At 37.1% G+C, this 23,201-nt stretch overlaps 1 protein-coding gene across 1 annotated transcript; it reads left to right on the top strand.

Annotated features, from left to right (window-relative positions):
• Positions 1-366: 366 nt before the first annotated feature.
• Positions 367-22,675, top strand: LOC146163243 (dual specificity protein phosphatase CDC14A-like). Its single transcript, XM_083382962.1, has 14 exons — positions 367-795; positions 1,644-1,734; positions 2,247-2,322; positions 4,185-4,277; positions 4,661-4,740; positions 4,990-5,207; positions 6,805-6,911; positions 8,941-9,064; positions 15,112-15,250; positions 15,639-15,861; positions 16,965-17,080; positions 17,770-18,015; positions 19,322-19,646; positions 20,625-22,675. Exons 1-14 carry the CDS (start codon positions 597-599, stop codon positions 20,631-20,633), a joined length of 2,046 nt encoding a protein of 681 aa, XP_083239088.1. The 5' UTR covers positions 367-596; the 3' UTR covers positions 20,634-22,675.
• The last annotated feature ends 526 nt before the right edge of the window (positions 22,676-23,201 follow it).

Below are 23,201 nucleotides of genomic sequence, written 5' to 3'. Positions count from 1 at the left end.
CCGGTTTGTTTGAGATAAGAATTTCGTTTTTTTTTAAATGCAAGTGCAATTAATTCATTTATAACGTTTAAAATTGTCCCGTTTATTACAATCAGCACATTGCAAAAATACGTATTAAACCGGAGTTCGGAGTAAATATACATTTTCGTTCTGCGTTTAAAAAATTGCTACAGCATTTCACGCAGTTTCATGGTTGTGGTAACACTAGCGTCCCCCCACAGACTTGAGTTAGTGTAGTATCAGCATCAGGAGAGGTATTATTTAATTTTTAGTTCCTTATTTGTATTAAATTCCTGATTTAATCCCAGTCGACTTATGAAAGAGCAGGACAAAAAAATCCACCATGGCTAAGGCTAACAGAACAGAATTCCGCTTGGCAAATTAAATGTAAGCAAATTTCAAAATAAGTGACTTTTAAGGCTACTTTTTTATTTCAATCGACAAATATAGGTGTGGCCTGCTGCTGGTGCTATAGACATTTTACTTGTGCAATTTTTGGTTTTGTCCTGTCAAGCCACACACACACACACACACAGTCGCGTTTAATAGTCTAATAACCGAGAGCCTTCACCCGTTAGCAAGGCCCTGTGAATCCGATGTATTTGGCTTCTGCCCTGAAGCATATGCACATCGCCGATCAACAGCAGCCTACTGCAACCGAACTGTCGAATGCAAAGTACTCAATGAAGAGGGACGCCTTGGAAACCATCACCTCTGCCGCGCTCGCCAGAAGGGACAACCATACCTTCGGCAGCGATGACAGCGACTTAGTCAGCGCCGCTGAAGTTATTAAAGGTTGACATATATTGATGATTTTTCTGTTGGTTAATTCTTTATCTTTGAATTAAAATTAAAATTTTAGGTTATCTATGAAAGTGGTTTTAGCTTTATTTAAATAACTGTTAAAATATTTTTATAAGGGTATCAAAGCGTATGTGACGGTTGTACGAACACACATTTTTGTATATTTGGACTTGCTCTTTAGTTGTTGTCGAACTTAATACTTCTAGTTGGATAATTGGTTACATTTCAGCCAAATCCGGGGTTTGGAAATTTTATCTAAACTGCGTTTGAATCTATAGTAAAAGTGTGCAATTTTTAGCATAAAATTTCTGTTACCATGAAACCATTGTATTCTTCACCACACCATTTAGACATTTTAATAAGGGCTAAAGTTGTTTTTATAAATTTAAAGAAACAAGTGTTGTATGTAAATGTATGTACTTATTAAGCAATATTACTTGATTGCTAGATATGTATGATGTCACTTCTTTGCTTGGTTTATATGGCTAATCACTTGGTAATAAGATTATGATATTATACATTACATCATTAAGGTCATCTAAGGGTAGTCTGTGTTCAACTATATGATATCACATTATTATTATTATTATTGAACCATTAAGTACTCGGCTCAGATTGTTCACTCAAGTTCTTGATTGTTGTATTAAAATATTTTTAGTTGGGATTATGACTTTTAATTGTGCTTGTAAAATATTAGAAGCTGAGGAAATTTTTAGGCTCAATGAAAATTTTGATATGGCATTTTTAAATTTGTTTTTACTTGGATGAAATGTAAAAGTCTATCTGACAAAAGTTACAATTGTGGAAAGTTCAGTATAAATGAATACAATACTTTTCAGATCAATTTTACCTGGCCACCCTGAGAAACAAACCAAAGAGCACAACTCACACTCACTACTTCTCAGTCGATGATGAGCTCATTTATGAAAAGTAAGCTGCTGTATTGATCGTATACACTGTATGTGTGGAACTGTTATTGTACAAATTCTATAGGGTTGCCACAAAGTTTGGTTTGTGTATTTAAAAGTCTATAAAAAAACATATGTTCTGTGAATTTATTTTATGTTTAGCTTAAAGTTATGTATTCAGTAATTGTAGTTGAAAAAACAATGATAACTATTTTTTATTGTGTTGACCATGGTATTTTACTCTATTGTTTTCAAATTATATTAAAGATCCTTGCAAAATCTATAAATTTTCTTTAAAAAATCTTTTTTTTTAATGTCTTTTGATATTTTTCATAAAACTGTGTGACAACCCAGTTCCAACAGAATGTCTTCATTACATTGATCCCCTTGTTTAAGTCAATATTTTTCAAAATTCATTTTTTGTGTTAGTACCCAAAGTCATTATTTCACTATGGAAGCTTATCATTTTTTGTCACCAATGTTCTTCGGATCATTTTATGAGATTATGCAAATTTGGTTTATTAATTGTTTTAGCTTTTATGCTGACTTTGGACCTCTAAACCTTGCCCAATTACATCGATACTGCAGCAAAGTGAACCGAAAGTTGAAGGTAAGTATTATCTATAAATGTTCAAATTCATTTTTTTTTTATATGTAAGATTAGCAACAAATGCTAATCCTACATTTTGGTGGAATTTTTTCATTATGCTAACCTCAGAATTTGGTGTCATTTATAATTCACTGTGAAGTAAAGCAGCGAACTCTAAACAAAGTGATAAATGGAAGGACTCATGAATATTTAAACCCAAAATCAATTGTGCCAAGATTACTTTAAAAGTATCGATTTTGTCTTGCGCCGGCATTGTTCGGCAACTATATCACACACACACATACATACCAAAGTAATGCGCTAAACCCTGTTACAATTACTTCAAAACCAGTGGTAATTTTTTTTCCAGTGCCCCTTAACTCTACTTGTAGGCCCTCAGACCAGTCAGTTTGGCATTTAAAGTGCCTGTGGCCCTGAATTTTGTGGCTTTTGTGCTGATCAAAAGTGGATAAGACCTGCCCGGTTTTGTCCCATGTTAAGTGGTCTTGAGTTTGTAGTTGGAAGCAGGAGATCGATAACACACAAACTTCCTTCCCCTTTTTATGTTTAAAGGAAATCTAGGTTGTTTATCTTTCACTATTGGTAGTTTACTGGGAAACCTTTTTATACCCCCTCATTTATTTACGTTTATTATGTTTTTTAAAACAAGAAAAGTTTTTATTTATTCTTTGTCTACAAGTTTGGTGCAATGTTTATATAGCAAATTATATTGCTTTAGTTTATTTTTTTTGTTTTTATTTATAACAAAGCTGTTTTTGCTTAGAACAATCTAGATATATTTTAATTCCTTTAGTAAAAACTTATTCAACATAGCATGCTTAATTACAAATTTATCCAACATGGTACTATTCTGAAAATAAATTCGAAGAGGTGTTGTTTTCTTCAACTATAGTTTATGAGTTGCTTTCGAACAGAAATTCAGAAAAACAGCTTAGAGTAAAATTAATTATTGTTGTCATAGGGATAGGGATATGTATTTTTTACATCAATTGCAATTTAAATAAACCGGAGATAGATTTATAAAGTAATGATTTTCTTTAAAAAAATTTTAATAATGGTGTAACTGAATTTAAAATCTGTTTGGAAATGCTGGTTTGTTAAATTGCCCTGAAGTTTTTTTTAATCAAATACGAAGCAAGGTTTCCATATTAAGATTTGGACTATTTGCAGCCATGGCTATTTTCGGAGCATCGGTGGCATGCCAGAAACCATCTGTGGAGAATGCCTGGTATTGACGAAACAAAAGCAAATCAGATTGGATTTCATTTAAACATCGCGCCTGGTAGTTTGGCATATCATAGCCAATTTCGACTAGTGTTACAACAAAGCCGCAAATTGTTTCACTTCAGAACCGGGCAAATGAGCCGCCCATTCGTTTGTGAATGATGCCGACGGCTGGGGTTGTAACCTTGCCAAGTGTGCTGCCTTTGTTCGGTCCCAGTTTGTGCTTTGTTGGCCGACCAGGAGCGGGCTTTTGTTTGTTCTGTGTTCAGTTTGAGTGGAGGCTTTATTAGCGCCGCTAAAGGCAAGCAAACACACCAACCCGGCTCTCTCATGTTTCCCTGATTTTTTTATTTGCCCGACAACTCGATATGTGTATATGTGTGCAGAATATTGAGTTGTTACATTTTATATAATTCTGATACTCGCCGTCATACTTCTTTCTTTGACCCTTTGTGACAATATTTGTCACCGGAAAGTGACATTGCTGCCTTCAATGTAGCACCTGGTAATTGTGGACGCTCACACTTTCGCTCAATTATGTACCAACAAATGTACCACCCTCCTTACAACCTGACCATGTTGCATTGTCACTTGATTGTTTGATTTTGTTACATGGGGTTTACTATTTCATTTTTCAGTCAATATCGCTGGCCAAGAAGAAGATTGTTCACTACACGTCGTTTGATGCCAGGAAAAGGGCAAATGCTGCATTTCTTGTTGGCGCTTTCCAGGTTTGTTCAAGTTTTTTTACACAATGGTTGCTTAGTCCTGCTCTGGTATTGGACCACTTTATAACAATGTAAAACCACATTACTTTACTAATCTGATTTAATCAGGAATTTTTAATGTAAATCACATACTAAGACTCATGCTTTTAAATCATTTCAGTGCCTTATCAGTAGTTTTTTAGTCCGTTTAAGATGTGTTGCTCATATCACAGAAGTTGGTCAAGTATTTCTAATCTTCATATAAAATAAAATACAATTTTATTGGATATTCCAAATTTAAACTAAAATATTCTTCTATTTTCCTTGACACAAACATACATAAATTTGTTGTCCTTGATTTTACAACTGCAAAAGCTTATTGTTGAAATCTTGTTTTCTTCCAACAGATAATCCACTTAAAACGGACTCCGGAGGAGGCATATCGCCCTCTAGTGGCAGGGAGCAGTCCTCCGTACCTTCCGTTCAGGTTTGTAAAATAAGTAATAAATATTTATGAAAATAAACGTAAAACCCTGTAAACTTTGTTTTTGTTTAATTTTGTATTGTAATGTAACTAAATCTCCCTGACCGTTTGTACTAAAACTTAATGAATTAAAATATCCTTGACCTATTTAAATAAGTATTATTTTGGCTAAGCTTGGTTAATACACAACCTTAACATTTATTATCTAATTGGGGTATAGGGTTTGTTCACCATAGCATTCTTATGGTTTAGGGATGCATCGTTTGGCCCCTGCACCTACAACCTCACCCTGCTCGATTGTCTTCATGCGGTCGACCGGGCCCTGACCCATCGCTTCTACGACCCCGACACCTTTGACCCCGAGGAGTACGAGCATTATGAAAGGGTCGAAAATGGGGACTTTAACTGGATTTTGCCGAAAAAGTTTCTCGCCTTCAGCGGACCCCATCCCAAAAGCAAAATCGAAAACGGTAATTTGCCCAAAACCTTGTTGCTGATTGCCTGTTAAATTACAAGTAGTTGGGTCGTCGGTTCGAATCCCACCGTAGGACTTGTGCCTTATTTATCTTTTTTAATGTCAAAAGCAAAGCTAGAAGTTGTTTATTTCTTGATAAGTAACTTTCAGGGGACCCCCAAGTGCAAAATCGAAAACTGTAATTTGCACGCCGAGGCCTTGTGGGATTCGTTGCTAATTGCCTGTTGAATAATTCAAGCCCCAAGTTAGTTCAGTGACTCAACTCATTTTGCTGTCATGATATAAATAATTAGCTTCCTTGTAAAGGTAGCTCGCGAGTGACACCATTTATGCAAACATTTTTTTTACAATTTCTGTTTTCTCAAAAGTTTAACTTAATCTTGTGGCAAGGTTGTCTAAAGGTTGTGTTTATGGTGCTCGTTAAAATACGAACTAAAGCCTGTCTTAAATTTTTCACATTTTCCACTCCACTTCCCGGCTCAATGTGGATTTAAACTAATAAGGGTTTGTGTCCTTTTTAACAAGCACAGGCCGATGTAAACCTTTACGTGTATGATGGTTTGGCTTATTAGGCTTAAATGTATTTTGACAAATTAAAAATATGAAACCGGTTTGCACTACCAGGTTAAAATTGGTTCTTACCAAAATAGGCACACACATCTATTATATGAACGTCCATAGAGTATTTGGGCAAATATTAAACTTATTTGAGGGAAAAGTTTCATTTGTATGCAGAGGAAACCAACAAAACGGTTCCTGTGCGTAGCCCTTCTAACTAAAAAGGTGACAACTTTCCTAGAAATGGACACAACGTGAACTTTAACCGTAGAATTACCGTTTAAAGCCCAGTCATCCTGCCTTTTTAGAAACGATGTAATTTATCCATCAGCGCAGAAAACCCCGTTTGCGTCGCTATGACGTCACAATAAAAAACGTCAAACTTTTTGTAATCCCTTCAAATAGATTTTTAATGAGGTTCGCCTGAGAACAATTGATCTATTAATTTCCTATTATTAATTAAAACGTTTATTTTCACGGAACATTTACAGCAATGGCGGCGAAGTTGCACAAAGTACCTTAACCAGGTTTTAAGTTTTGCTCATTGCTATATAACTTAGTTGGAGAGCGCTAATCACTGATATGTAAAAACCTTTAGTACAAAAAAAGCCTAAACATATAACTATAAAAACCTGATAGTGAAACGTGTACAAACAAAAGCTTTACAACGACGCAGTAACAAAATGATACTTTCATTACTAAAAGCAAAAAATGATACTTTTATTTACGAAATGACGTCATTACTATAGTCAAAGAGACGAACTTGATAAAAAGTTTTCTCGTTAATTATAAATAAAAAAATGCTTTTGCGTTAAGCAATTTAGTGGCCTACGAATATTGATTCACAATTTTATGAGAAATTTACCTTTCAAGGTAGAAAAGCGTTCTGTTGAATCGCAAGTCATGATTTAAATGCCTTTATCAGTTTGGGATCCTACTATCGTACGAGTACTGACATTTTTTATAAGTATCGGCGCCGATCTGATATTATTGGACACCCCTAGTTTAACTTCACCCCTTTGTTGCCCCACCAGGTTACCCCCTGCACGCCCCAGAAGCATACTTTCCCTACTTTCGCAAACACGGGATCGGATGCATTGTGCGACTCAACAAGAAGATGTATGACGCGAGGAGGTTTCAGGTAAGAAGGGACAGACAACACTGCAACTATAGTTGTTGCTTTATGGGAAGATTTTTTCAATGAACATGCCCACACATATGTGTGTTTACAACTGTGACCTGGCCCTTCTGAAGCTGCTTTTTGACCAACGATTACGGCTTACGTATAATTAGTACACCGAAAGCCATCGCAGACTCACCGAATTTGTTGATCAATGATGCAAGCAGTGCGGGCTAGAAATACAATAGCCTGCAGTGAGGTTAGAACTCACGGCCTCCGGTCACACCGGGACCGTCGCTCTACCAACTGAGCTACACGGGCTCAGAGTGCTTGCATCATGATCAACAGATTCGGTGAGTCTGCGATGGCTTTCGGTGTACGAGATTTTTTCATTTATGTGTTTAATCTGCTACTAATGAATCATGATACATCTTTGACATAAGGAGCCAATACTTTGAAAATAAACGTCAAGCCAAATAGGTCGAGTATATGGACGTTCCAATACGCACTTGTATCATCATCACTTAAAGTACAAGCGCGTACCAAAACGTATTTTTAAAGATCATGTCGATTTACCGGACCTATTTGGCTTTGAAATTCATTTTTTACCTACAATACAGATCCGCGCATGGTCGCCATTGCCTACACAAAAAGCTTGTGAACGTGCAACCCAAATGCAATTGTCACATAACGCGCTTTATGTGGCTTGTACGACTTTTTATCGCTTGTATATCTGGCTTTTACTCAACGGCATTCAAGCAAAGCAGTAAATATGTTGAAAACTAGTGCTTAAACTGGACTCTTGCATTAGTCAGTTAGAAAGAAAATGCGGTCATGTGCAAACGATTATAAGCTTAGATATGAAAAAAATTCTCAGATGCTTATACTCTACAATGACCACACCACACAAAATACCTTGTCAATGGTAATCGCTGGCCAAATTAATACAACAAAACAAAGTATATATTATAAAGCCTACTATTTGAAACCTCTCTAAAGAGTGTTTTACGGGCCTGATAATGACTCTAAAATGTGCCTATTCAATAGCACTTGTTAGTTATATAACAGAAAAGCCTTTTCATTTAAAACGATTGCAAGTTCCAATATCCAAGGGTGAGTAAAAAAAATCACCTAAGAATTACAGTGTTCACACCACTAGACCAAATAAACAATAATCACCGATCAAACAAGATAAAATAGCCAAGTATTCATTTAATATGACCTGTGACTTTAAATCCAGCTAAAGTGTTTTTTTAGGGCAGATAACCACCCTGAAATGTGCCTATTTAATGGTACAGTCAACACTAAACGGAATAAACGTGCCGTAATATTGCAAACGCCGACCAAAATCAGGAAAGCAATGCAAAGTATCCCCATATTGTAAGTGATGTGGTTTCATATCGCCTTCAAGATTAAAGCAGTCCTCGTGCTATCACAACAAAGCCCTAAGTAGGGCGCCTTCGTACAACCTGGTTAATATTTACCTTGCCTGGTGCCGACTACGGGCGAATATTTAAAAGGCAACGGATTTAGGCGAGAATGCAATCCACGTTTTATGTTTGCTTTGTTGGGAACATGCGTTTCTGCGATTCAGTTGTTGACACCAACTCGTTTGCGATGAGATAATTATTTTAACGCTGTTTCTAGCTTAAATTTTTTTTTTTATATTTAAGCTATTTGCCTTGTTTTCATTTTTCGCCTATATAGTCCGTATACGATCAATTGAAGTTGAGAACAAAACTTATTTATTCACCGCAGTTTCATTATTAAGTTTTATTTCTATAAATAAGCAAGGAAAAAAGGAATAAAAGTCAAAATCAGGTTACACTCTTAAACGACAAACTGTAAAATTAACAAGATTTATTCTTTTACCTCATTAAGTATACGATTGTGTGAAATCTTGTCACCATTACAATACAATGGGTCGTTTAACAGTGCCACCTGACTTAACATAAACAGTGTCCAAGACTCCAAGGCCAACACCTTTTTGACCAGCAACAGCCAAGCCTTGTATTTACTCGCCTAACCCCGTATTTTCTTCCTCGACCAGGATGCGGGGTTCGACCACCACGACCTCTTTTTCGTGGACGGGAGCACTCCATCAGATGCCATCCTCAAACGCTTCCTGGACATTTGCGAGAGTAACGACTGCGGTGTAGCCGTGCATTGCAAAGGTACGTTTAGTCCAAGTCTATGCTAGAGTATTTACTGAGTTTTGTAAGCCAACTAATACGTAAAAAGTCCTGCTGTATGTTTTAGTAAACCCATGCATTGCGAAGGTACGTTTCTTTTAAGTTTAAGGCAAAACTTTTGCAAACCGTTGGTGACTAGAAAAAGTACAGTTCCCGATTAAAAAAAATTGACCCAGCTTATAAAAATAGATATAATTCATTCAACAATACCACACGTAGTTTTTGTGCATGATTGAAATTTAAAGTTGTGCTACACTCAGATTCTTATACAGAGCGAAGTGGTGTGGACATACCTTTTCAATTCGCACCCGCAACTGTTTGTCCACTTCTAATAGTAGAAAAAACGCCCTTTGAAATGTCACGTTCCTCTATTTCCGCTTTCATCCCACGCACTTAGTTACAATTGTTTAATTCCAGTGAAACTTTTCTTGCGCCGTTTTTTCAATAGTGCGAGCCTTGAGTATATTTGTTGATCCCCAACTCAGAAGCCTTTGTATCAGTTCCTTTAATTTTACTGTGTGTGTGTGCTTGTGTTCGTGTACTCAGTTTAACGCAACAAAACTAACAGATTTCAATAGCCTTAATAAGAGCGATGGGTTAGCTGTTGTATGCACATGATGTTAAATTCACTGTTAAAAATATGTGTTTTTCAAATTGTTTTAACATGGCTTAATATATTTGCACATAATAAATATGACACACTGACCACTAAAAGAATATATTTTTTCGTATATTTAACGTTGTATAGCCTTTGTAATATTTATACAATGCGGTATTAAATAATAGAGAAAATTAAACCAGCTTTCCTTAACCTTAGAAGAAACGTATTATCAATGTCTTATTTGTAAAACCATACAATCCAAAAGCTAGTCCGCACTTCAATTTAAAATCAAAGAAATAGTCGAAAAAGGTCATAATTTTGTTTTAATGATGATTGCGTGGGCCTTATGCAAGCCTGATTTAACAAAAATAAACCGCAATCTTTTTCCAAGTTTAATACTGAAGGGAGGCACATATACAATGATAAATACATCCTACTATTGTTTGAAATGGAAAAAAATTTAACAGTATAAAGCATCGTCGTTTACATTTTACTGCTTAACCGCCAAAACAATTGGCAAGGGCATTTCTAACGGTCTAAAACGCACGAACCGAAATGAATTTTTTACTCAAAGTGCCGATACGAGGTACAGGTTTAATAGAGCAGCGGTTTGGTTTTGTACGCCACAAATTGCATCTTTCGATTTCCTATCGTAACCCCGTCATTTAAAGCGATAGCGGCATGAGCTTAACGAACAAAAGCCGAAACGCGCCATATAATCCCCATGTTTTCGGGAATATACGGGGAGACTTACGCTCTGCATCTTAACCGTTTTTTAGTCGCGACTTACTTTACAGACTGTTTAACCTAGCAGCCCAGTTTTAATCTGAACTAAACTAACGAATGCTATTTTATCCGATATGGAAAACCGTTTCATGTTTAGCATGGACAATGTATGCGGTGTTCAGGAATTAGCAAAAACGTCAACTCCTGTACCAATCACTTTGCAGCTTAATTGTTGGAGATTGTAGTAAAGTAATACGTAGTAAGAATATCAAAAGCCTAAAAGTTAAAAGTTTAAACCAACTTCTCTATAGGCTTTGATATTTTTACTTCGTTATACCAATTCACGTAAATCAAAATTGTACTTTCAAACAGGTTATGGCTTCGAAACAAATGGTGCTTAGTTGCCACTTGAGAAGCGCTGGCCTAGCGCAGGTGACAACGTAAAATCGACCTCAACACATACTCCAGTATTCCAGATAGAGGCGCCGCAAAATCCTGATTTGTTTGGCTTTAAAACGCGCCGATACTCGCGTTAATAATTGCCATCGCCGACGCCGCGTCGCTTTTGTCACACTAGCACCGCTGTGACGTCACCAAGGCGATTGTTGCGCGCGCTTAAACAAACAGAGGGGCTTTGAAGGCCAGGGGGACAGGTTAGGGCACGGCGGGACCGGCTCCGGGCCGCCAACCCCTGGCGAAACACCGATAATCACTTTCTCAAAATCGCCAATATATGACGATGTTTTCACCACAGGGCGCCTAGAGTTTTGTAGGAAGGGAATAATAATTGGTCATTTCTCGGCCCCTTTAAAATCAGCAGGGTTCCTATTTTACAACCTGTTTGTGCTAGTTTGGCAACAGTAAACTGCAAATTGTATAGGAGGGAATTAGTTCTGTTTCAGTGACTTATCATCTTAAAATATATACTGTTTTCTGCTCAGCACAACAAGTGTAAATCCCACCCTAACGGTTGATATACGTGGTTGTAGTTTACCCTTGTTATTCCACCCTAACAATAAAGTGTTTTCTTTGTGGTTTGTCCACGCCATTATTTAAGCAATCCCGAATTCGTTCGAGATCTACCCTAAGATAATAATGTAACCTAAAGCCTTCCAAGGTTTAACAAAAAAAGTTAAGTAAGGATTGCTGTGTAAGAATGACAAGGCGAGTAAAAATGTAGTCGATTTTTACATGCGTTTAATCATTTTGTTTTACCTGAACGAGTTTTACTGCAGTAAAGCAAACTAATAATGCAATAGCCTACGGATGAAAAAGAACTTATAAGGACACAGTAAATAAACGGGCCATGCGGTTGTTGAAATGGGCCAATAAAGGCATTTTCTTTCGACCTATGTTTGCACGCTCATTACTCTGTGACGCGTGTTTTTGGACGAGGAGTAATATTTTGGCTTGTACGAACGTGTAACTACATCCGTTCTGACGTCACACTTGCCGCTTGTTGTTTATTGGCACAGCGGGTGCATTTCTGGTGCCCATGGCAACCGCATCTGAGGTTGGAAATGTGACGCAAAACGAACAAAATTGTGCTTTGTAAAGCGAAAGATATCCCCGTGTAAATCGTACTTTGGGAAAATTGGTGGAAGAAGATAGACCCTATAAAAACAACCGGCCTACTTTTTTTCCACTTTCACAATTTGGAAATCAATTTATTTATCAGCAAATCACGATTAGATATTTGTTTTTTAATGTGTGTTTATTTCGCCCTATTTTTTCGTCTTCATTACATTTTCCCTTACTTTGGAAAAATAGGAGATTTTTTAAAAACACATCAATTTTAAAGCCCATACGGAAGAAGGTATCATTTTGAACGTTTCGGAGATCTTTTTATGAACTTTCAACATAGTAAGAATTTTATATTGTTACTACGTCTTACTACAACCTACAACCATTATGCTCCACATCAATTTGAGTATTCTAGGTTTTCCCTTAGTTTTTAAAAAGATTTTAAATTTCACGAAAATAAAATTGTACTTTCGTTTTTTACCTGAATTTCTCTCATTATCGCAATAGAGAGATGTAAAAACGAAGTAAAATTGCCTTTGATGAGCTGGTCGAAAATTCCGCCGAGCGTTGCTTATTCGCAAAGGCACGCTCGTATTGTTGTAGCCCTCCCCAAAATCGTGATGTGTGTTTGTACGAGAGCTGATGGCAACGCTGTGAAAGTTTCAGCGCGATAAGACCGCATTGGGTTGTTATCTATTTGACGTTCCATTGTATTGCTGAGTGACCAAGCGTCACTGGAATTCCAAAAACTTTATTTATTTTTTGCGTTGAAAAATTTCGTCAACTTTGAACACATTCCTAGAATGCTAAACATTTTACAAATGGTTTTTCGTGTAATTGAAATATCTGGAAAAGTGGTTGAAAGTTTGTGTGTGTGTGTGTTTTACATGAGTATTCGCAGTGGATGATATCACGTAAAAGTTCTGTTTATATAATCCCTAAACTAGCATAATAATTGATGAATTTGGCTTTTTTTGCAGGCTGCTTTGTTATGGGACTTTATGTATTATTGGCGGAAAAGATGAAACATTTTGACCCTTTTTTCTCCTTTACATAAATAATTTATCTTTATTCAGTATAAAAAGAAATATTAGCTTCATAGAAAAATATATAATTTCATCAAACAATCAATGTGGTATGGTTCCACTTTTAAATACGAAACAATGCATTGAATCGATTTAACTATAGTCCCCGTAATGCTGTCCAAGCTCAAGATATGCTCAGTTGTGACAGACACAGTAGGGTGATTGTTATTAAAACACACCTATCTCATATATCGAGGTGCAGTGAGATTAACTTCCATGCCAAACCCTTCCTTGGCGAAATGCGGTTTCGAATCCTTGAAAGTAAATGCGACCCACCAAGGCTGTTTGGGTTTGTCCAACACTAGGCGATGTTTTTTATACATAAAACCTGTCTAGTTCCCAAAACATTTAGTGTTTGTTTTTTCAAGTTTCGTTACCTTTGAGATGGACTTTTTCACCCTTTAAAAAGCAAATTTTATCGGCTACGATCAACAATACATATAAATATTAAAATTGAAAATGAATTAATTAGCTGCATTTTTCAACGAATAATGCAAAACCGTAGGGCTTCTACTACCTTTTTCTGGTCTTAACGTCACAGTCACTTCCCTAAAAACGCCAAATTATCCTTTTGTTGATATTATTAACCACAATTTACAAACTACTGCACTAGATAATAATTTGAAGTCCTATAAAAATAGCTTTGTTTCGAGTCAATTCGTGGTGTTTTATTTTAGTTAAATGTATTAAACGGAAATATAAAATGACTTGATTTTTGTAAGCCATCGACCATCGTGCTATAGTGGGCAATCGGCGTATTAGGGCATTTAATCAAATAGGGTTTACTATCGTGTAAGATAGCACCTGCTGTTGTGCCAGCTGTAAGAGATATTTTAGCTTGCTACCCGCTGTTTAACGTTTCCTTGTGTTCTGTGTTCAGCTTCGCCTAAAGCATTCTTCTTTGATTATATTTGAATTTTACGATGTTTTATGGATCCACAATGTCAAAAAAGCTTGCAATAAATATGCTGACGTACCAGACAGACATGGTATGCTAAAAAATAAAGCTATTCCGGCACTTTATTGTTTAATCCAACGTTTTGGCTAGCTAAACAGGTTGCCTTCATCAGGGAATGCAACAGCACCACGTTAAATAGTTTGCTAGTGGTTGTTTATTTGACCGTGGTGTTGTTGCATTCCCTAAGTTTATACAGCCCTTTCAAACTGAGAACCGCGTTTTTGACGAGGTTTTGGTATCTTCCCCCCCCCTACTTTAGGCAATGCATAGCACTTTAAAAAAAATACAGTTAACCATGAAATTATGATCAATTCTCGATTTTTTTAACGCCACTTTATTATTTGTAAACTTCTGTGTGATACCGAAATGATCGCTTAAAGACAGCAGGCGTTTTTTACCATGTTTACGTCTTTTTACTGCCCATCAGCCGGATAAAATACCCAGTAAACACCAGTCTGTTGTTGCTGTTTTTGTCTATTGACCACAGTCAAAGGCGAATACAGTGTTAACTATTTTGCCATATACATGAGTATATATCTCGCCACACCAGTAAACAACGTCTTACATTTGTAGCGCTTGTATTACACACCTAAGTTCAAATACGTTTACAAAAGTTTCAAAAATTTCACAAGAACAGGAAGGAACAAGGTTAAACGACCTGAACGTGTTGATCTAGATTTCTCCAGACCAGGCGTCATCTAACTTTTTACAAAAGGCTGAATAACTGTAAGGATTGACAATAGCGGGCTGGATATACATTTTATTGTACCAGTAAAGGGCCTATTCAGAAACCTGCATCTAGACTGCAAAAAAAAGAAACTGTTTATAACAACCACTTGCTCCGTTGACAAGTAACTAAGTGGATAGTAAAAAAAAACAGCATAAAAGTTATCGCTTTCTCAATAACGAAAAAATATGTCAACCGCCTTTGGTTGCCACATCTATTTATGGTTTAGTTAAACGCCATAAATATTATCGATTATCAAAAACGAAAATAATACTTAATAAATTTTCCTGTGGCCTCCGTTAAAATGTTATCATTTTTGAGAAAGCTTTAACAACTATGGGTTGCGACCTAAGTATGCCAATAGTATAGTCGCTAAAACCGTGTGTTAACGCTTGTTTCCATCCACAGCTGGCCTGGGTCGCACCGGTACCTTGATAGCTTGCTACATGATGAAGCACTACCGCTTCACGGCAGCAGAGTGCATCGCATGGATTCGCATCTCAAGACCAGGTTCCATCATCGGACCTCAGCAGCACTACCTCGAAGAGTAAGTGGCAGTTTTTGTTGTTGGTGTGGTAAGCTTTGCTGTTTACTAATTTTGTATTTATACTTGATACTCTGCGTTTCGTTGTGCCAATTCAATGCTTACACCCACACCCCCCCGAAAAATAACCGATTTGGTCCCCCTAAATCCATCAAACATTTGCTTGCACTCCCTAAACCCGATTTTCCCCGTGCGATTTATTTCTAGTTTTATTTCAGAGTGATTTTTTTCATCTATCAACAAGTTACGTTGGACTTGCTTTAAAAACCTATAAAGCAGATGTCTGACGAATTGCTTTCAAGCTTCCAACGCTCTTTACCTCACAATTGCCTGCTTATTTCTTGCACCCCCAAAATTTACTATTTTCTCCCCTCTCTCCCCCTATAAACAGGAAGCAGCACAGCATGTGGGTTCAGGGCGACATCCAGCGGGCCGAACTCAACCAGAACCGTATCCGTGGCAACGGGCACCGCTCGTCGGCCATGCGACGCGTGACGTCAGACATCGATGACATCACGATCCGCGATCGCAACAATAACAGTGATGACGTAGGTGCCGGTGACGACAGAACCGAGAATGGATCCACTTTGTTTTCGATTGTTGACAAACAAAAGGTAACAATGGTGGTTGATTTAAATTTGTAAAAATATTTTTTTTCAGAAAATCCGAACTGTTTGGTTAACGAACGTTTTGTGGTGTAAGAAATTAAAAAAATATATATATATAAAAAAACTTTTAAATAAATTCTTATCGTGGCGTCTTTCGTAGTCGCGGATAGTTTTTTTTTTTTTTAATTGACCTTGGTGACTGCCAAGAAATTTTTAAGACCAAAACTATTTTCATAAGTGTGTAAGAATAACAATAGCTGTTTAATATAGATGGGTGAATTTTTGAGAGACCACTAAAATGTTAAGACCATTTTAGTCACTGGTTGAAAGTATTTTCAAAAATTGGGACTATTGCTTTTATTTTGCGGCCTACTCTTGGTATTTTGATTGAGAAGCACTCTTGCAAGACGATTGTACTTTTTTCTGATACCGCAGTGTTGTCAAAGTCCCATTGTGTTGGCCTTTAAATTTTCTTATGTCGATATTTCAACGTGACATCAAGTTAAAATGTAGCTCAAGTCCAGTAGCACATGCCAGGCTTTTGTCATCATTACAAGGCGTTGTAGGTATGCGACCTTTTCAGATCGCAGCACAAATGTCCTTTTATAAACAGCGCTTGTAGCAACAATTCACGATGAACTGCTGCCTTTAAACTTGCCAAATGGCCCACAGAAAGCTTTGTATACTTAAGCGTTTTGATTGACGCCTAATTCCGCCTTAACCGTGACCTGTTGTCGACGGGTTTAAATGGGCTTCGTTAGTCCTATACATTTATGGAAGTTAAGGGAATAAACGAGCATACTAAGAGTTTAGAATATCGCGTTTTTATCGTTGGTGTTTTTTGATTATTTTTTTCATTAAAGCTGCACATAGCACAAGTTCACCACATTTCAATAATGTTTTTATGACACCGATAAATATTCACGCTTAGTATATTCGCCATATTGGTCTTCTTAAGTTGGATGTCGATTCGAAAATAACTGTGTACCAAAACTCATTTTCCAGGTTAAGCATTTTAAACGTTGGAACTAATAGTTTTTAAACAAGTAATAGTAAAACTAGACTAATACGGCCACCACCAAAACGTAATGTTCTATTTTAATTGACAGGATCATGGAGTAACAACTCGTAGTCGATCTGGGACTACTGGTTTGTCGCAAGGAGACCGACTAAGGATGGCCAAAGCAAGAAGGCACCCCAGGTCGGCTACTACAGGAGTGCTAAAGTAAGTGAACATGGAGTTGTGTCCCGTTTTATATTTTAATTTCACAAAAACCTTAAAAACATCTGCTGGTAAAATGTGTATATAACAAATCTCTAGTGTCACTCGTAATTTAAAAGATAATTTTTTGGCTTGATGATAAGTGTAGAACTGTAAATTGTTATACCGTCATACTATTTACCTCGCTGTGTAATTATTTTACATCGTCATTGAAAAAAAGTTTATATACCTTGTCGTTAATATGCTGAGTTTCATTTCCTACTCTCTAAACTACGTTCCCGAATAATAAAAAAAAACCTTGGCAGTTTTTGGTTACAGAGTCGCTATTTTCGTCCTCTAATAGTTTTAATTCCTTTTAAAAGTGTAACAATTTAAAAGAAGTTTAAAATATTTAAATAATTAAATGGCAAAATTTTAATTAACATTAAAAAAAAGTTGAAATCTCATAATTGTCGAACAAAAACAAAATTAATATTTTTACTGCCAGACATAAATGCCAAATTTCTAATATTTTCCAGAAACATTTTTTTTTTGAGAAATAAACGTTCAATATTAGAAAAGAGGAAATAATTCTGGTGTTTTTTACTAAAAAAATTAGGCTCGTATTAACGACAAAGCACCAACACACAATCATCGAATATAACCGATAACATTCAATCATTATGACGTAAACAATCGATATTTCCCCCCAGGGTTGACGACCCCCGAGCCCACTCTCGCTCACCCTCCCAACCCGCGACGCGCACCAACAGATATTCATCCGCGTCCAACTACACCAGCGGAGCTCTCCGCGCATCGCACGACGCCCTGGCTGACCCACAGGGGATGGCGGCCCCCCTTAAAACCTCAAAGTACGCGACGACCCACGGGGGGAGCGGTCAGGGGGTGCAGACCCGCAGTAGGACTAGGTCGAACAGCGCAAGCCTGAACGCCAAGAGGTGAGTTTTTTAAGGTTTAAATCCGTTATTTTGGAAAAAATAGGTTAAAAATGGCACTTGGGTGCTCAATTACAAAGTACATTGTGTACATGTCGTTTATACTTGTTTTGCATGTTTTAACACGTTCCTTGTTAACCTAACTTATATGCACGTATTTACCTAACTTATATGCACGTATTTACCTAACTTATATGCACGTATTTACTGCGCACGATAAACGCATGTTTGCATGTTGATTTATGCCGTAGATTGCACGTTTTTACGTCAAAAATGGGCAAAAAGCCCAACAGCTCCTTTTACGATAACTTTATAGGTTTTATTAAACCTTTAAACAGTGGAGCATCTTTTAGATAACGTTTTATGGTTTTGCTACCACACAGTATATACTGAAAATAAGTTTGTTGAAAAATAAATACCAGAATAACTCATTTTCAGTAATAATGTTTTATTCGTAGCTTCTCAGCTTTAATTTGATTTTTTTAACCCGGGCATTTCAAATCCATCAACTTAGGTCGGAAATAGGTTGCACTTCCATGTAGTACACCACCATCCAGTAGCTCAACATTAAAACCTTTTGCTTGTTTGCAAATCACACACCTAAAAACTATATCCAAGTTCAATTTGGACCGATCTCAACCATTCAAATTTAATCCTTTACCGAAATATTGTCACGTAAAACTAATTGGAGCCAGTGTGGAAATCTAGTGTACCGTAATACCTTGGTTTCCACCACTGTTATTACACGTTTGATTTGCACTGAATAGTTTTTGTTCACAAATCACAAACACAGGCTAATTCAACACTCAAAGTGTAAAACCGGTAGAGACACACAAACCTAATCGTTAGCTAAATAAATAAAACGCAAAACTTACATCTTAATTGCTTTATTCGAACCCAAGCGTTATTCAATATCTTTAAAACAACCTACTTGCAGTTAAAATCAAGCATAAAAAGTAAAATCCCTTCACCGTTTAACCCTGTGTCTATAGGCCTTATCCTTGGCCACTTAAAAGTCTGGTAGCTATAGAAGCTAAACTCGGCGAGAAAGCGCGGTCGGATAATTATAAATTTTTACAACAAAAAATTACAAAGCTTTCAATAATTAACCAAACGTACGTCGAATCCTTTCACATTTCACCATAACCCAATAAGTCCTTAATAGCCATCATTCGAATTCCCTTTTCAAAGTATGCTCAGTCGCCAAATACTAAACGACAGAAGCGTCTCTCTATTCATCCAAATCCAACGCTTAAACCCACAATTACCTTAAAAAAACGACCCTACTCTGACCCTGGCGCCTTCCCAGCTACCCAACGCTCAACAGCTTGCTCGACTCTTCCTCCTCCGAAAGGAGCAGCGGAGTGGGAGGCTCCTCGGCGCGCCACGACCGACATAACATTCCCGCCGGCTCGTCGGCGTACTCCTTCCGGCAGCGCGCCCGCGACAACAACGAGTACACTGTTACGTCATACTCGGCCAAGTCACGCCCCGGTGAGCAGCGTGACGTCACTGCGGGTCACTTTGCGTACCGGCACGAGGAGAGACCGAGGTACCAAGCTGTTGGCGCGTCCGCGAGGGAACAGCTCAGCTTGCAGGGATCAAGTCTCAAGTACATGACGCGGTCGCAGCCTGTGAGTCCCACCGCTAGACGGCGCCGTGAAGTGTAGTTACATATTTTATCGTCTTTTATTGCGTTTGACTTTTGAACTTTTTACAGACAGGTGGGATTTGTGTTTTTTTGCCTAAGTTTTGATTTTTTTGAGCTGTTAGTAGGTTAAGAGTTGTGGGTTTTTCTTAGCGATTTTTTTGTTTTGCAAAGGAAAGTAGTTCTGTCAAACTGAAGAATACAGTTTCTAGTTGGAAAAATCGCAGTCAATGTGTGAGTGCTTCAGTGGGTTAAAGTTTTCTAGTGTGTTTTACTAAAAGAGGTTTAAATAACTCCGTTGAAAATGCGTAAAAGTTTTGCCGTTTCCTTTTTAAAACTACCATTTAAGGTATAAAACCGATCGAAAGATGTGCCTGTAGAAAGACCCAAAGCAAGGTTTAGAGGCGTGTATTATTTTACACGAACTCGTACAACACATACTGAGATGCTCGTTCAGGGATTTGTCAGTTTGCTCATTGTACTGTTTGGTTATTCCACAGAATTATTGTTTGCTTTTGCTGCATGCTTTTTATTTTGCTTGGTTTGGTTTGGATGTAGCTTTATTTTTACGTGATTTGTTGATTTTTGCATGACGACTTTAACCGTTATTGGTGTGATTGAAATTCCAAGCTTATAGAAATCAATGTTGAATTTTTTTTTGATTTTTGACTGATAACGAACCCAACTGTTTTGTTATTAACTAATAACCGAACCTTATTCCGCACAAAACCCAAAGGTCCACGTTTATCTATAAAAATAAATGTCTGCGTTTCTCGCAGAAGAGTTGTGCAAAAACAATCCTGGTTGCCATTACCTTATTGTCAATTAAAATTATTACAAGGCAAAATTATTTATCTTATTTAGTTAGTTTTAAACCGTGACAAACTTTTAAAAGTAGTAATATTTGTCAGCATTCCAGACAGCATCGACAATCCTTAACGCTTTGATTTTTGATTTTTTTCAGTCACTCTAGCCCCAGAGTGTACGGAACCCGCTCCAGCCCAAAGAACTACACCTGAGATGGCGTTAAGAGCGGGAAACTCCCCAGGGGAACCACCATTTCCGCGACCCCGCCTCCAAAAAAAGTAGTGAAGTAGAAAAAAAAAAGACAAACGGTTTCGTTTTGTTTCTTCCCGTGGATTTTCAAGTGCTCGTCGGTTGATTTTACCCTTTGAATCCAGCTCTGTGATGGCCAACTGTTTTATACGCATATCGTATTTTATTAATCTGGTTTAGCAGCAAAATTGTGCGATTTTCGCTTTACGGACCAACATACTGATAAAAGTCCGCGTACTTTGTTGAGATTAACGGCGTTTTTTTGCTTTTTTATCTCGGTGTTTTCTCCACCAGTATTTTACTTCGAACTCTGCCCCGCGCTCCGATTGAGGGCGCTATGTAGCGTATATTTTTGCTGAAATTGGGGAGCGAGAAAGATCGAATATTTTTCGAAAGTCTTATTGCGAATTTTTTTCACACGCCTAAATGGCATTAGAGCTTTAAAAAAATAAAATCTATTTTTGAATTGTCTTGTACGTTTTTCTGTCGTTTCCGCGAAAATTCCAATTTGCATGTGAACGATTTGCACTATATAGCTCTGTTACAGGGCTGCTATACTTTGAACCACCAATCCCACATTGTTTTTTACACCCTTGTTTAAAATGTGTACTATAACGTGTAGTGCCTTGGCGAAAAAATTCGTGACAAGTAACTGTTTGTGTTATGACCGGTTTAACAACGGTCTGTTGTTTTGCCAAATCTGTTTGTTTTTTTCGAAAGTACTCGATACATTTGGTGCACTCTTTAGAGCTAAAAACCTTGTCTCGTCGTGTTTAATTAGCTCGAAAAACTTTCGTATCCGAAACCTATTCATTGTTTGTCGCCGCACATTTTACGTTCTGCGCGTGTTTAGACTATTATTGTTCAATTTTTTTTCCGCTGGTTGACGCGCGATTTTTTTAAACCACGCTTGAAAGCGGCAGAGCTTTTACTTTTATGATTTTGTACGTTTTGTCTGCTGTATATTCCTATGGTGCCAGATAATCCGGTCTTTGCGTTTTTATTTGCCCCGGCGCTTTTGTTTTTACATTTTTCACCCGGTGGCAGAAACAAGATTTTACAAGTTTTAAGTTTTAGCTTTCAATTTTTCCACAAGGATTGTGTCAACATAGAAAACGGGTTCTGTGTGTCTAAAATGACAGTGATTCGTGAGTTACCACGTGTGTCTCCGGCTACATTTCCATACGTTTAATTTGCTACTGCCAGAGCCGTGTAATTTGCGGCGCTGATATGCGACTATTGCGTGGTTCTATTTTAATGCGGTGACGTTTTTTATGTTTAGAATGCTTTTACGGTTGAAAAAAAATGGCAGCACAAACGATTTGTTATCTTTTTTTTTTTCTTTTTTTTTCGACAGCATCCATATTAAAGTTTAGAAAAAAGCTACCTGGTGGTATAATGCGCAGTGCGTTTATATCTGATAGTTTAATTACTATTTGTGGAACGCCTACCCCTAACAGCAACTTAGTCGTCACTAGCGTGTATTTTTGAATTTCCCTTCATTTCTACTCCTCAAATTGCAGCAAAAAAGAAATTGTGATTATTGCGCGCCAAACTTCTGCGGAAAGACCAAAGTGATTGTTGTATTTATTCATGCGGCGTTCACTCCCATACCCGCGATTTGTAAATTTACTTTGTCGTGCGGGAATCCTACACAAACATGTATCTTATATAGTACAGCGGTTATTATGCTGTGGTAGAACTGTAGACGCAATCACACAAGGCCAACGAAAATACTACAACACACTCATAAATTTTTGAACAATGATTGTTTACGCCTTTTTTATGTTTAAATTGAAATATATTTTAAATTTGAGACAGCATTTCACTTCACTGCTGAACCAAAGTAAGATTGAATTGTTCGTTCACTGATTTTGATTCCAGTCGTTTTTTTAGTGCATCCTGATATAGCGTTTAATTGTGCGCTTTCGTTTCTCACCAACTTACGTCGAATACAATATATACAACAAATCGGCTTTGCACTATTTGTGTCAGGTTATTGTTAGAAAAGATGTTATACAATCGCCCTTCTTTGTCAATATGAAATATGGCTTTTGCTGATATAGGCGACGGCCGGGAGAGTGCCGAAATTTGGACAGACTTTTAATCATTTGTCGAGCAATACTGAGATTGTTTTCGAAGTTAATTAGCCGTACATTTTCATAAAGAAATACAAAACTATTGCCGTTATTCATGGCAAATAAGTTAATATGAGTTTTTCACCTACCGGTACTGTACTTTTGTCCAAAATCTGTGTAGTAATTTCTATGAACTTTGGTAACGTCGATATTCTTGCGCCAATTACATCATCATTTACGGGATATGAAACTCTTCTAATTTTTTTAATTTGACCAGGTATTGATTTGTTGTTAACGGTGACGTTACCTATTATATTTATATTAAAACAAGTACAGACAAAAACTCATAATTTTATCTATTTTATTGTTATTTTTAAGAAGAAAAAAAATAAAAGCAAACCTTTGCG

Source organism: Ascidiella aspersa, chromosome 2 (assembly GCF_963924565.1).
Source record: "Ascidiella aspersa chromosome 2, kaAscAspe10.2, whole genome shotgun sequence".
Lineage (NCBI taxonomy): Eukaryota > Metazoa > Chordata > Ascidiacea > Phlebobranchia > Ascidiidae > Ascidiella > Ascidiella aspersa.
This window is presented reverse-complemented; position numbering and strand designations above follow the sequence as displayed.